Below are 13,091 nucleotides of genomic sequence, written 5' to 3'. Positions count from 1 at the left end.
ACCATACAGCTCACAGTGCATGTTTGAGCAAATGAAAATCAGGAGGTCAAAGGAACTACCTGAAGACCACATCAACAAAATTGTGAGAAGGCAGGTATTTGGGCAAAGTTACAAAAAATCTGCTGCACATAACCCTTCTAAGAGTTGGCCATCCGGCCAAACTGAACAATCGGGAGAAGTGCCTTGGTGAGAGAGGTGAAGAACCCAAAGATCAACGTGCCTGAGCTCCAGAAATGCAGTCAGAAGATGGGAGAAGGTTTTAGAAAGTCAAGCATCACTGCAGCCCTCCACTTTTATGGCAGAGAGGCGTGACAGAGGCCTCTCTCTCAGCGAAAGACAAACGAAAGCTCACATAGCGTTTACGAAAAAAATAAAATAAAATGGGAATCCAAAAATGTGAGAAGTAAGACTTCTCTGGTCTGATGACACCAAGATAGAACTTTTTGGCCTTATTTCTAAGGTGGGTATGTGTGGAGAAAACAAGGCATTGCTCATTACCAATCAAATATACAGTATTCCCAACAGAGGAGCATGGTCGCAGCAGCATCATACTGTGGTGTTTTTCACCTGCAGGGACAGGAAGACTGGCTGCAATAAAAACAAAAAAAATAAAGATGAATGCAGCCAAGTACAGGAATATCCTGGACAAAAAGCTTCTCCAGAGGGCTCAGAACCTCAGGCTGGCCCAAAAGTTTTCCTTCAAACAAGACAATAACCAAAAGCACACTACTAATATAACGAAGGAGTGGCTTCAGAACAACTCAGTAATTAAAGTCCAACAGAGACCAAAAGCATGCTTTTTAATGTGTTTTTTTTTTTTTTTTTTAAAGGTAGCCGGAATGGACCCATATGTTTTTTTTTTTTTTTTAACCACATAACATTATTTTCACGAATATGGCTTTTTGTAACTCCCGCCGAGAAAATCCACGGGGGATTTGTTTTGGAGAAGAAGCAGGAAGTGACATTATTTGCAGATCCCTACTTAGGCGGGTTCATGTGTTTATACCAGATTTACCTGCGGTAAGGTAGCTCTTTGTATGGTTTGGTATGGTATGGTATGGATTCACTCCAAAAGACCTGGTTCGTCGTGAAAAATCGATTGCACAGGTGTAAAGGACGAGAGCTTTGTGGGTTCCAAGTGACAGGTAGGTGTGCATAGAGCTATTAAAAAAATAGTTTGGGGGGGGGGGGGGGGACAACGTAATCCTTCTTTCAGCGAGCAACGACAACGCTCGCGCCGCTTTACGCCGTTGTCATCGTTCGCGGCTAAGTACACATACTGTCATATATACTGTCGAGGACTTTGTTGTTAATTAGAAGTGATCTGCATATCATCTGAATTTGACTCGAAACAATACGGTAATATTGCCCCGGTCACTTCCCTTGATTGCGAGATGTTCTTGTCTTTGAAAAGAACTTCCGTGTCATAAAGGGCGTCGGAAAAAAAGAAAAAAAAAAATCTGAAAATCTCTGTTGTCCGTCTCTCATAGCAGGTGGCACAGTGTCTTCACGGCGACTGTACCAGTGTGACAGCTGCGAATGACATAGCAGGCATTATGGCTACCGCTTTGATGTGGAGTGAGATTCCCGCAACTTTGCGGATGAATGACACGCTCTCGGCTCATATTTGTTTTTTCGTACAGACAAAATGAATATTATATGTAATTTTCATGACAATATCTATTGTACAATGTAAATAGGGATGTCAGTGGGACTTTAATCATCTGTGGAGAGACCTGAAAATGGGTGTCCACCAACATTCACCATCCAACCTGACTGATCTCCCAGGAGAAACAGCAGCGGCTCCCGAAGTACAGTTGTAAAAAAAACTTCTTCCATGAGTCCCAAAAAGAATCATGGCTGTATTAGCTCAAAAGCGTGCTTCTACTAAATATTGAGCAAAGAGTCTGAATACGTACAGCAGAATGATATTTCAGTTTCTTTTTTCATCTGGAAAAAAAATATATATTAGAAGATGCTGTCTGTAAATTAAAATGGAAAAATACTTAAATGCATTTCGCAAATGAATGCAATATAGCAGTGGAAAATTTAAAGCTCAAGTGTCGTCAAACGGATGATTTTTGGTATATTATTAATGAAAAACCCACAGCCAATATGGTTCCATGTGTTTTTTCACCACAAAACATGATTTTGACATATACAGCTTTTAGTAACTCCCGCCATGAAAATCCTCTCAGGGATTTGTTTTCGAGAAGAAGCAGGAAGTGACGTACAAGACAGAGGCGCCCCCTAGTGGACTCGTTTGTTTCCATTAGTTTTACCTCCGGGACGGTAGCTCGTTGTTCCCTCGTGTTAGCCAAAATGCCGGCTCATTGCATTGCTGGACATTACTTGAACACTCGGGAAAATGGAATTACCCTTCATAAGTTTGAAAGAGACCCTGTTCGTTGTGAAAAATGGATTGCACGTGTGCAGAGGACGAGACCTTCGTGGGTTCCAAATAACAGGGAGGTGTGTATACAGCTACTAAAAAAAAAATAGTTTGGGGCGGACCACGTAATCGGTCTCTCTCATAACGTAGCAAAAGATCCGCGTATAAAATGTGTTGATGTGCGCATACAGCAACTAAAAAAAAAATAATAGTTTGAGGCGGACCACGTAATCGGTCTCTCTCATAACGTAACAAAAGATCCGCATATGAAATGTGTCGATGTGCACGTCGCCCAGCTAACAATGTCTCACTCAGCCTCCACCCCCTCCTTATATAGCACGGCGGGCTGAAACTCAGGCACACCGGCTGAGGCGCCGCGTTCGGCGGTCACATCTTCCGCGAAGGCTGCGCGTCGGGCTTTGCGACGGGGGCGGCTCTCGACTGTATTCATCGAGTACTGTGGCGTCCGTGAGCCCCCCCCTAAAGCAGCACCGCTCAACTTTGTCATAAGCCACACCGGCCGGCTGCGATGAGCCGCAATGGCTCATCTCCGTCACGGAAGTGGATCGGACGGGATGCGGTTTGGCCGTGATGGCATATCATCTGAATAGGGCTTGAAACAATAGTGTAATATTGCCCTGAGGGCTCGAAACAATAGTGTAATATTACCCCGGTAACTTCACTCGGTTGTGTGGTGTTGTCCTTTTCGAAAAGAGCTTCCGTGTCAGAAGGGGCGTTGGAAAAATCCGAATATCTCTGTTGTTCGGCTTCCATAGTAGCAGGCACTGCGCGTTTTCAACGGCAGAAGTGACGATGACGTCAAGGACAGATGACGCCACTAATATGGCAACCACTTGGATGCCGAGGGACACTCAATTGCGCAACTTTGTGCATGGATGCCGCGCTCTCCGCTCACTTTTTTTTTTCGTATAGACATTGAAGTGAATACTGTTATATGTATTTTTCATGACAATATCTATTTTAGAATGTTTATAGGGATGTCACCCGCTCTTTAAGTAAGTCTGAATACTTTCCGTTCCATCTGTATATTACGGAATAAACTGAAAAATCAGTTTTCATATAGGGCTACACTAGTTCATGTTTACATGTTTGTGACATGTTCCAATAATCTCCATAGATCTTAAAATAATTAATGAAGATACCTTCTGGTGACCAAGCAATTTGGCGATGGTCTTGTTCACAATAGCAGTGTAGAAATTCTCCTGTTTTGCAGTCAGAGGGGCATAAACAATTATCTCTTTCTTTGGAGGAATCTCTAGTGACACATCAGTCTTCAGTCTCCTCAGCAAAAATGGAGTCAGAATCTAAGAAAAAGGAATATTATTTGGCTCAACAATACATGTAATTCAAAAGACAATCAACTAAATACGTGTTTGAGAACAGACCTGGTGCAACATGCTCAGGATGTTCCTTTCACGCTCAGCAGCCACCACACTTTCTGGCTCACCAAGTGTGTCAATATCAAACCAAGACTCAAAGCTACACAACAAGCAAGACATTGAAAAAAATAAACTATTAGTCATTCTTCACCTTGTCTTTAATTAGTACAAACAAAAATGCAATAGAATTGAGGTTGAAGAGCAAGATATAATTTTTTTTCTTCCCCCCATTCAAGCGCTCGCATCAATAAAAACTCGCATACCCTCTACAAGTTGGGGATAAGGTCCTGCCCAGTGGAGGAGTACAAGTATCTTGGGGTCTTTTTTGATAGACAGGCAGATCGTGCAGCATCTACAGTGATGTGAGTTTGTATTGTCCATTGGGGTAAAGAAGGAGCTAAACCCAGTCAGGCTCTCAATTTAAAGGTCAATCTATGTTCCTACGTTCACTTGGGTTACGAGCTATGGGTCGTGACTTAAAGAACAAGATCCCAGATACAAGCAGACGAAATGAGTTTCCTCTGCAGGGTGTTCGAGTTCTCAGAGTGAGAAGCCCAGTCAGCCGGGAGTATCTAGGGAGTACTAGATGAGGTGGCTGGGTCATCTGATCCAGATACCTCATGGGTAAGGTGTTCTGGGCACGTCCCACCAGGGAAAACCATGGGACAACTGAAGACAAGCTGGAGAGACTCTCCCTCCACTGGCCTGGGAGCGCTTCAGGATCCCCCTGGAAGAACTGGGTGAAGTGGCTGGGGAGAGGGTCGTCTGGGAGTTCCTGCTAATGCTCATGCTCATGACCCAACCTCAGAGAAGCAGTAGAAAATGCATGGGTGGATAAATTATTTGATGTGTGGGCCTAATGGCACATCAAAATTTTTGCAGTTGTCAACTTTGGATTATTTAATTAGATACGCTGATATCATGCATTCAGATTTCTGATCCCCCAAAAGGAAATACAAATTCAAACAAAACAATTCACATTATTGCAGGGTAAAATAAAATTGCAGACTCCTGTAAAATGTACTCATAATTTGTTTGGAGAGATTTACCTAAAGTAAATGGACTGTAATTTGGACATGTCACTTTCTGTAGTCTAATTGTGCTGAATTTCAAACAGTAGTATTAAACGCTTTACCTCTGTGCCCAATGTTTAAGTATTTAAGAAAAGCAAATTCATATAGTGTATTTCATACACAAGAAATGTGTCTTTTCTTTATTGCCTAAAACAAGTCTGAGTTTTATTGTTTAATTGAAGAAAATTTTGGCTCATCCAGTTAACGTTTTAAACAGTCACAACCTCAAATGAACTGTAGTCATCTGGGAAGTGCTAAATATAGGCATGATAGCTATGATAGTCAAAATTAAGTGGTAGGAGGCACATAAGGACCCTGTTATTGTAAACTACATTGATGGGCTGCGTAAGTACGGTCTGTCATATATGTACTTACGAGTGTACCATTTTAAGAGCAGAGGGGGCCGGCCTTAAGTAAACTAAGCGGGAGAACGACTGTGGCTACGCAGTAGTTCGTTGTTACAGTTCGGTGTGCTGCAGAAGTGTTCAATAAAAAGTGACTAAAAGAACACAGTGGTGAATCCTTTCACTTACTGCCCATTACCGAAGGCATTGGAGTACGTGAATCGGGCCGTTGAATGTAGCAACGAGTCATCCCTGACTCGTTGAATCTTATTGCAAAATGGTAACAACTGAATAGTTGTTATATTTTCAATTCTGGTTGGATTTTTTTTTTGCGCAATGCAGAATGTCTGTGCAGTGATCACATCAGTGCACAATTGCGCACCACCGCAGTTTAGAGGGAACATTGGTTGCCAGCCAATCGCAGCGGCACATAGAGAAACAACAGTCAGACTCACTATCACACTTAAAAGCAATTTAGAGTCTGCAATTAATGCTTGTTTTTGGGGTGTGGGAGGAAACCATGGTGCCCAGAGAAAACCCACGCAGCCATGGGGAGAACATGCAAACTCTATACAGGTGGAGCATTGATTTGAACCTCGGTCCTCAGAACTGTGGGACCAATAATCTAACCAGTTGCTCCACCGTGCCGCTAATCTGGTGTCTATCAAAGTGAATTATCAAACTTGGAAGACCCGATATAATTTAAAATTAAGATGACAACAGCCCCCCATAGTTTCAGTGTTTACAAACTAAATGTGGTGAACTAGTTTGTGCGAGCTTTCATTAGAATGTCAAATAAAGCACTTTTACGAAGTTACACAGTAGGGATCGCAAAAAAACGCTTACTTTCATAATCGGTTTTAACCGAACACCTGTAGCAAAAAAACAATTAACCGGTTTTAAAATCGGTACCATTGTGGTGTTTACATAATTCACCCGCGGGACCTCGAGTTGGGGTGCGGGGTTCCGCACGGACTGTTTTTGTTGTTGCTCTTCCAGAGTGACGAGTTCACAGACTTCCCGCCGTTATGCGAGTAGTGTTTTGATGTCTGCCAATAAAACAAGTTTTGTTCCTGTATCCGACACTCCACCTCCGACTCCTTTTCTCCGGCGCTACACCATCAATCATTAATTTACTCCACGGTAATGGGGTAGTTTGTATACAATATTGACAAACAAGCTTGTTGAATGTGGCTTTCAACACCGCACTCGTGTAAGTTAAATTTTTGTTCTTTTTTTTTTTGGAAAAATGTTTTAATGTTAACATTCTTGAAAAAAGTGGAAATGATATTGGAAAAAATAGCGCAATGTGGAATATCAGAACCGGAAGAAATTATTGGAAATTTTAACCGATTTCGAAAGTCTGATTACGGTTTCGGTTTTAAACAATCGAAAACTGGTTATAACCGATTAATTGTGATCCCTATTACCCAGTATTACCCAATTGTACTTCTGGCTTCACAATCCTCAACTACTAGTTGAGGGCCTAAGTCAGAGGTACTGGGACTTCTGGGATCACTTCCTTCAGTCTTTGCACTTAAGTCTTTAAAGGTTGCCAACACTGAAAGACAAGTGTTACTCTTGCCTGCTTGTGCAGCCCAGACATGCACATTCAGATAAAATCATAACTTTTAAAATAAAAGCACTGCCTATTTAAAGATTTATTTTTTCTTTATAAAGACTTTGTGAGGGGCATAGAGACCGCAGAGCGGCTGGACGTGCATGTGTTAAAATGGTTTTACGGTTCCACACAGAACAGTCGAGTATTACAATAAACTGTTCCATTTGGTGAACATGTGGCTCTAAGAACACTTACCTCTTAAGGTCATCAAAGACCTCTGGCAAGAGAAAATTGAGTAGGGACCAGAGCTCAGCCAGGCTGTTCTGCAGTGGAGTCCCAGTGAGCAGCAGCTTGTTGTCAGTGGGTAGCATCTTCAACTCCTGCACTAGTCGACAGTTGAGGTTTTTGATTCTGTGGCCTTCATCCACAATCAAGTACTTCCACTGACAACGCTGAAAGGAATAAATAAAATATGAAGTTCTATCATGTACAGTACTTAAAAAAAAAAAAAAAAAAAACATTGCACATCTGCCTCAAATCACAGATTAAAAATAGTGAAGGACCTTGTACCAGAATTTGGAGTAATTTTCTTTTTAAGATGGCATTCACATTTTGTAGTATTACGTTAAATCCAGTTAAACAAATGTATGATACCTGAAGGAACTTTCGATCGATCATGGCAATCTCAAATGAGGTAATGACGACAGGAAGCATACTGAGGGACCCCTGGGATCTGCGTATGTGCTTCAGCAGTTTGCCTCTCTCTGTTTGTGGGCCATGATAAAGCAGCACAGACACCTATAGGAGACAAATGACAAGACAAAGAGAATTGTACAAATTTTCATTTTCTTCCCCAATTTATACTGCAATTACACACCAAAGCTATGTATTGACTCATCTCTCAGTTTTCCTCAGCAGCTTTTGTAATTCAAAGCCCCTCCCTACTGATGTACACCATTTACTGTATTTTCCAGTTGACAATCCGCTACTTTTTTCAGGTGCTAGGAACCCTGCAGCATATTTAGCGATGAGGCTAAAATGCACAGATTCTTCCAATTTGGAGGAGACTTAATTTCTGGTGCAGGAGAAGAAAAATCTACATCAATTGGCTGTAGAAGAAAACAGTGTGTGTAGAAGAAGATGCCGCTGGTTTTTGGTGCCCTAAAAATAGGATGCTGCATGACACTCCGGACCGGAAAATATATATTTTTCAATTTAAAACCTTTCACAAAATTGGACACATGCGAAGGTCTTCCAGTGAATTTTTAAAATGTGGAGTAGCGTGAAAGAATCTACTAACGGACTAAAAGGCTTGAATGCAATGCGAGGAGAGCAGCACAAATTCAGGGGATAATCAATTTTAAAATTACATTGAGACCAACACAGACTGAAATGATGTCTGAGACTTTCCGAGGTTCTTCAACACTGATACTTTAGCAGGGGTGGCCAAGCAGTCAGACGAAGAGCCACATTTTTTATTGTGTTTCGGCAAAGAGCCACATCCATCCGCCCACTTTCTACCTCTTCTGCGGGTTGGGTCACGGGGGAAGTAGCTTCAACATAGATACCCAGATTCCCTTTCCCCATGCACTTCTTCCAGCTCTTCCGGAGGCTTCCTGAGGCATTCCCAGGCCAGCCAAGAGAAACAGTTTCTCCAGCGCATCTTGGGTCATCCTCGGGTCTTCTTCCACATCATACACGTGATCATTACCTCCACACACATACCTTTGCTCAGCTAGATGTGTTGGAAATGTCACACACCAACATGAGAAAAATCAACTCCTACAGAGTACCAAAACCGCAGGGCAGTAATTTTTAAAGTTTTTAATTGTGGGCTTTCTCACACAGACAAACTACCAGTTCAATCAAGTCATGTATGTCACAATTCTCATCTAATGTAACACTAAAATACTCACATGATTGGAGACCTGGGTGGAAGTGTAAATAAGTAGCCAAACTAATGTCCAATATTCTCTTTTCAATAGTGTGGCTGGACAGTTGAAGGTCTGACCATTTGCTGAAGATTTTTGTTTCAGGACAAGATTCCAGCGACATCACAAAGTATTTTTTTTTTTAAATAACTACCCTTTTTGGTCGTTGCAATGTTCCAAGCCACTTGATATTATGCAAGCGTGAGTCTCTGGATGCTGATTTTTATTTATTTTTTTTTGTTAAACTGCACCTGCTTTTCTGTGTGATTTTCCAGAGTGACTCACTTGTGACTGCAACGTTTAGACCCTTTTGGAAATTCCAGTTCGTTTCACTGCATTTTTCCCTGGCATTCTGAGCAAAATTGACAATTTTGTCTAAACAAGGGGGCGCGGTGGAGCAGCTGGTAAAGTGTTGGCCTCACAGTTCTGAGGACCTGGGTTCAATCCCGGCCCCACCTGTGTGGAGTTTGTATGTTCTCCCCGTGCCTGCGTGGATTTTCTCCGGGCACTCCAGTTTCCTCCCACATCCCAAAATCATGCAATATTAATTGGACACTCTAAATTGCCCCTACGTGTGATTGTGAGTGCGGCTGTTTGTCTCTATCTGCCCTGCGATTGGCTGGCAACCAGTTCAGGGTGTACCCTGCCTCCTGTCCATTGACAGCTGGGATAGGCTCCAGCACTCCCCACGACCCTCGTAAGGATAAGCGGCAAAGAAAATGGATGGATGGATGTCCAAAGAACACCATCCGACTGGGAAACTTAAAACTATTTTCATTCAATGCGAAAGCCAGTTTTGCAAAAATACCATGCTTACTCTTCCCGTGGTCGGAGAGCCAGGGGAAGACCTCTTCTGCGTGCAGAGTTTGTCCTGCTGAGGGTTAACGCTTCCTTCTCGTCACATAGCTGAGCTAGGTTGCAGGAACAGTAAAGCCAATCTTCCCCAGTAGCAATCGCATTTTTTTTTTCCTTCTAACCCTTCTACAGCACACGCTAAGCAGTCCAGTCTCATACAGTGACTCACAACGTGTGCACATCGTTGTCACAATACCCCGGATAAACGCCAGCAACGCTCACTCACAACTACCGTAATGAACTCAAGCAAAGCCCACGCACATAAGCAGAACTTTGATATGCTTTCGTGACTTCACGAGAGCCGCACGAAAGGAGGTAAGGAACCGCATGTGGCTAAAGATCTGCAGGTTGCCCACCCCTGCTTTAGAGGTTTAAGTGAACAGGAAGATGAATAAAAACAATGAATTTTCTGTTGGGTTTGAGCCATTTTACTGCTGTGTTACAATCTTCATCATCTTCTTTTCGGCTTGTCCCGTTAGGGGTCGCCACAGCGTGTCATCTTTTGCCATCTTAGCCTATCTCCTGCATCTTCCTCTCTAACCCCAACTGCCCTCATGTTTTCCCTCACCACATCCATAAACCTTCTCTTTGGTCTTCCTCTCGCTCTTTTGCCTGGGAGCTCCATCCTCAGCATCCTTCTACCAATATACTCACTCTCTCACCTCTGAACATGTCCAAACCATCGAAGTCTACTCTCTCGAATCTTGTCTCCAAAACATCCAACTTTGGCTGTCCCTCTAATGAGCTCATTTCTAATCCTATCCAACCTGGTCACTCCGAGCGAGAACCTCAACATTTTCATTTCTGCCACCTCCAGTTCTGCTTCCTGTTGTTTCTTCAGTGCCACCGTCTCTAATCCGTACATCATGGCCGGCCTCACCACTGTTTTGTAAACTTTGCCCTTCAACCGAGCAGAGACTCTGTCACATCACACACCAGACACCTTTCGCCAGCTGTTCCAACCTGCCTGGACCCGTTTCTTCACTTCCTTACCACACTCACCATTGCTCTGGATTGTTGACCCTAAATATTTGAAGTCGTCCACCCTCGCTATCTCTTCTCCCTGTAGCCTCACTCTTCCCCCTCTACTTTTCTCATTCACGCACATATATTCTGTTTTACTTCGGCTAATCTTTATTCCTCTCCTTTCCAGTGCATGTCTCCATCTTTCTAATTGTTCCTCTGCATGCTCCCTGCTTTCACAGCATATCACAATATCATCTGCGAACATCATGGTCCAAGGGCATTCCAGTCTAACCTCATCTGTCAGCCTATCCATTACCACTGCAATCAGGAAGGGGCTCAGAGCTGATCCCTGATGCAGTCCCACCTCCACCTTAAATTCCTCTGTCACACCTAAGGCACACCTCACCATTGTTCTGCTGCCATCATACATGTCCTGTACTATTTTAACATACTTCTCTGCCACACCAGACTTACGCATGCAGTACCACAGTTCCTCTCTTGGTACTCTGTCATAGGCTTTTTCTAGATCCACAAAGATACAATGTAGCTCCTTCTGACCTTCTCTGTACTTTTCCACGAGCATCCTCAAGGCAAATAATGTATCTGTGGTACTCTTTCTAGGCATGAAACCATACTGTTGCTCGCAGATACTTCTGTCCTGAGTCTAGCCTCCACTACTGTTTCCCATAACTTCATTGTGTGGCTCATCAGCTTTATTCCTCTTTCGTTTCCACAGCTCTGAACATCCCCTTTGTTCTTAAAAATGGGAACTAGAACACTTTTCCTCCATTCTTCAGGCATCTTTTCGCCCGATAGTATTCTGTTGAATAAGTTGGTCAAAAACTCCACAGCCATCTCTCCAAATTCCTTCCATACCTCTACCGGTATGTCATCAGGACCAACTGCCTTTCCATTTTTCATCCTTTGTAGTGCCTTTCTGACTTCCCCCTTAGTAATCATTTCCACTTCCTGGTCCTTCACTCTTGCCTCTTCAACTCTTCCTTCTCTCTCATTTTCTTCATTCATCAACTTCTTAAAGTATTCTTTCCATCTATTTAGCACACTACTGGCACCAGTCAACACATTTCCATCACTATCCTTAATCACGCTAACCTGCTGCACATCCTTCCCATCTCTATACCTCTGTCTGGCCAACTTGTAGAGATCCTTTTCTCCTTCTTTCGTGTCCAACCTGGTGTACATGTCTTCATATGCCTCTTGTTTAGCCGTTGCCACCTCTACCTTTGCCCTGTCGCATGTCGATGTACTCCTTTCGCCTCTCCTCAGTCCTCTCAGTATCCCACTTCTTCTTCGCTAATCTCTTTCCTTGTATGACTCCCTGTAATTTGGGGTTCCACCACCAAGTCTCCTTCTCCCCTTTCCTACCAGATGACACACCAAGTACTCTCCTGCCTGTCTCTCTGATCACCTTGGCTGTCGTCGTCCAGTCTTCCGGGAGCTTCGGTTGTCCATCGAGAGCCTGTCTCACCTCTTTCCGGAAGGCCGCACAACATTCTTCCTTTCTCAGCTTCCACCACATGGTTCCTTGCTCTACCTCTACCACTACTTTACAGTCAGTAACCTCCTTCAGATTACATCGTCTGCACAAAATAATTACCTGCGTGGTTCTACCTCCGCTCTTGTAGGTCACTATATGTTCCCAACCTCTTCTGGAAATAAGTATTCACGACAGCCATCTCCATCCTTTTTGCAAAGTCCACCACCATCTGTCCCTCAAAGTTCCTTTCCTGGATGCCGTACTTACCCATCACTTCTTCATCGCCCCTGTTTCCTTTACCAATATGTCCATTACAATCTGCACTAATCACAACTCTCTCGCTGTCTGGGATGCTCAGAACTACTTCATCTAGTTCCTTCCAGAATTTCTCTTTCAACTCTAGGTCACATCCTACCTGTGGGGCATAGCTGCTAACCACATTATACATCACACTCTCAATGTCAAATTTTAGTGTCATCCCTCGATCTGATACTCTTTTCACCTCCAAGACATTCTTAGCCAGCTCTTCCTTTAAAATAACCCCTACTCCATTTCTCTTCCCATCTACACCGTGGTAGAATAATTTAAACCCTGCTCCCAAACTTCTAGCCTTACTACCTTTCCACCTGCTCTCTTGGATGCACAGAATATCAACCTTTCTCCTAATCATCATGTCAACCAACTCCTGAGCTTTTCCTGTCATAGTCCCAACATTCAAAGTCCCTACACTCAGTTGTAGGCTCTGTGCATTCCTCTTTTTCTTCTGACGCTGGATCCGGTTTCCTGGTGTGTTTACTGCTGTGTTACAATCACTGTTTGGAAACTAGGTATGTATATTAACATTTACAAAGTCTGTGCAAAAAGCTAATTTTTAAAACGTACGAGTAGATACTGTGACAGTACATCCGTGAGGTATGGTTCGGCGTGGCTCATGTGTGTGTGTGTGTGGGGGGGGGGGTGCTACACTGACTTGGCAAGGCCTATTAAAAGGTGCGCGCTGTCCAGAAAATATGGTACATTTACAACAGGACAGTGAACAGAGGAGCCAATGAGGCAGATTCTTCAGTAATT

General features: G+C 43.2%; 1 protein-coding gene across 2 annotated transcripts in view; it reads right to left on the bottom strand.

Annotated features, from left to right (window-relative positions):
• The window catches only part of hells (helicase, lymphoid specific), a 55,248-nt gene that overhangs the window by 26,536 nt on the left and 15,621 nt on the right, over positions 1 to 13,091 (bottom strand). For both annotated transcript variants that reach the window (XM_061836470.1, XM_061836468.1), the window contains 4 exons: positions 7,425 to 7,568; positions 7,026 to 7,222; positions 3,799 to 3,892; positions 3,556 to 3,717 (listed from right to left, as the gene is read on the bottom strand). In XM_061836470.1, coding sequence (XP_061692454.1) covers positions 3,556 to 3,717; positions 3,799 to 3,892; positions 7,026 to 7,222; positions 7,425 to 7,568 — 597 coding nt within the window. The remainder of the gene's footprint in view (positions 1 to 3,555; positions 3,718 to 3,798; positions 3,893 to 7,025; positions 7,223 to 7,424; positions 7,569 to 13,091) is intronic.

Source organism: Syngnathoides biaculeatus, chromosome 12, assembly GCF_019802595.1.
Source record: "Syngnathoides biaculeatus isolate LvHL_M chromosome 12, ASM1980259v1, whole genome shotgun sequence".
NCBI lineage: Eukaryota > Metazoa > Chordata > Actinopteri > Syngnathiformes > Syngnathidae > Syngnathoides > Syngnathoides biaculeatus.
The sequence above is the reverse complement of the archived record's forward strand: the minus strand, read 5'-3'. Positions and strand labels throughout refer to the sequence as shown.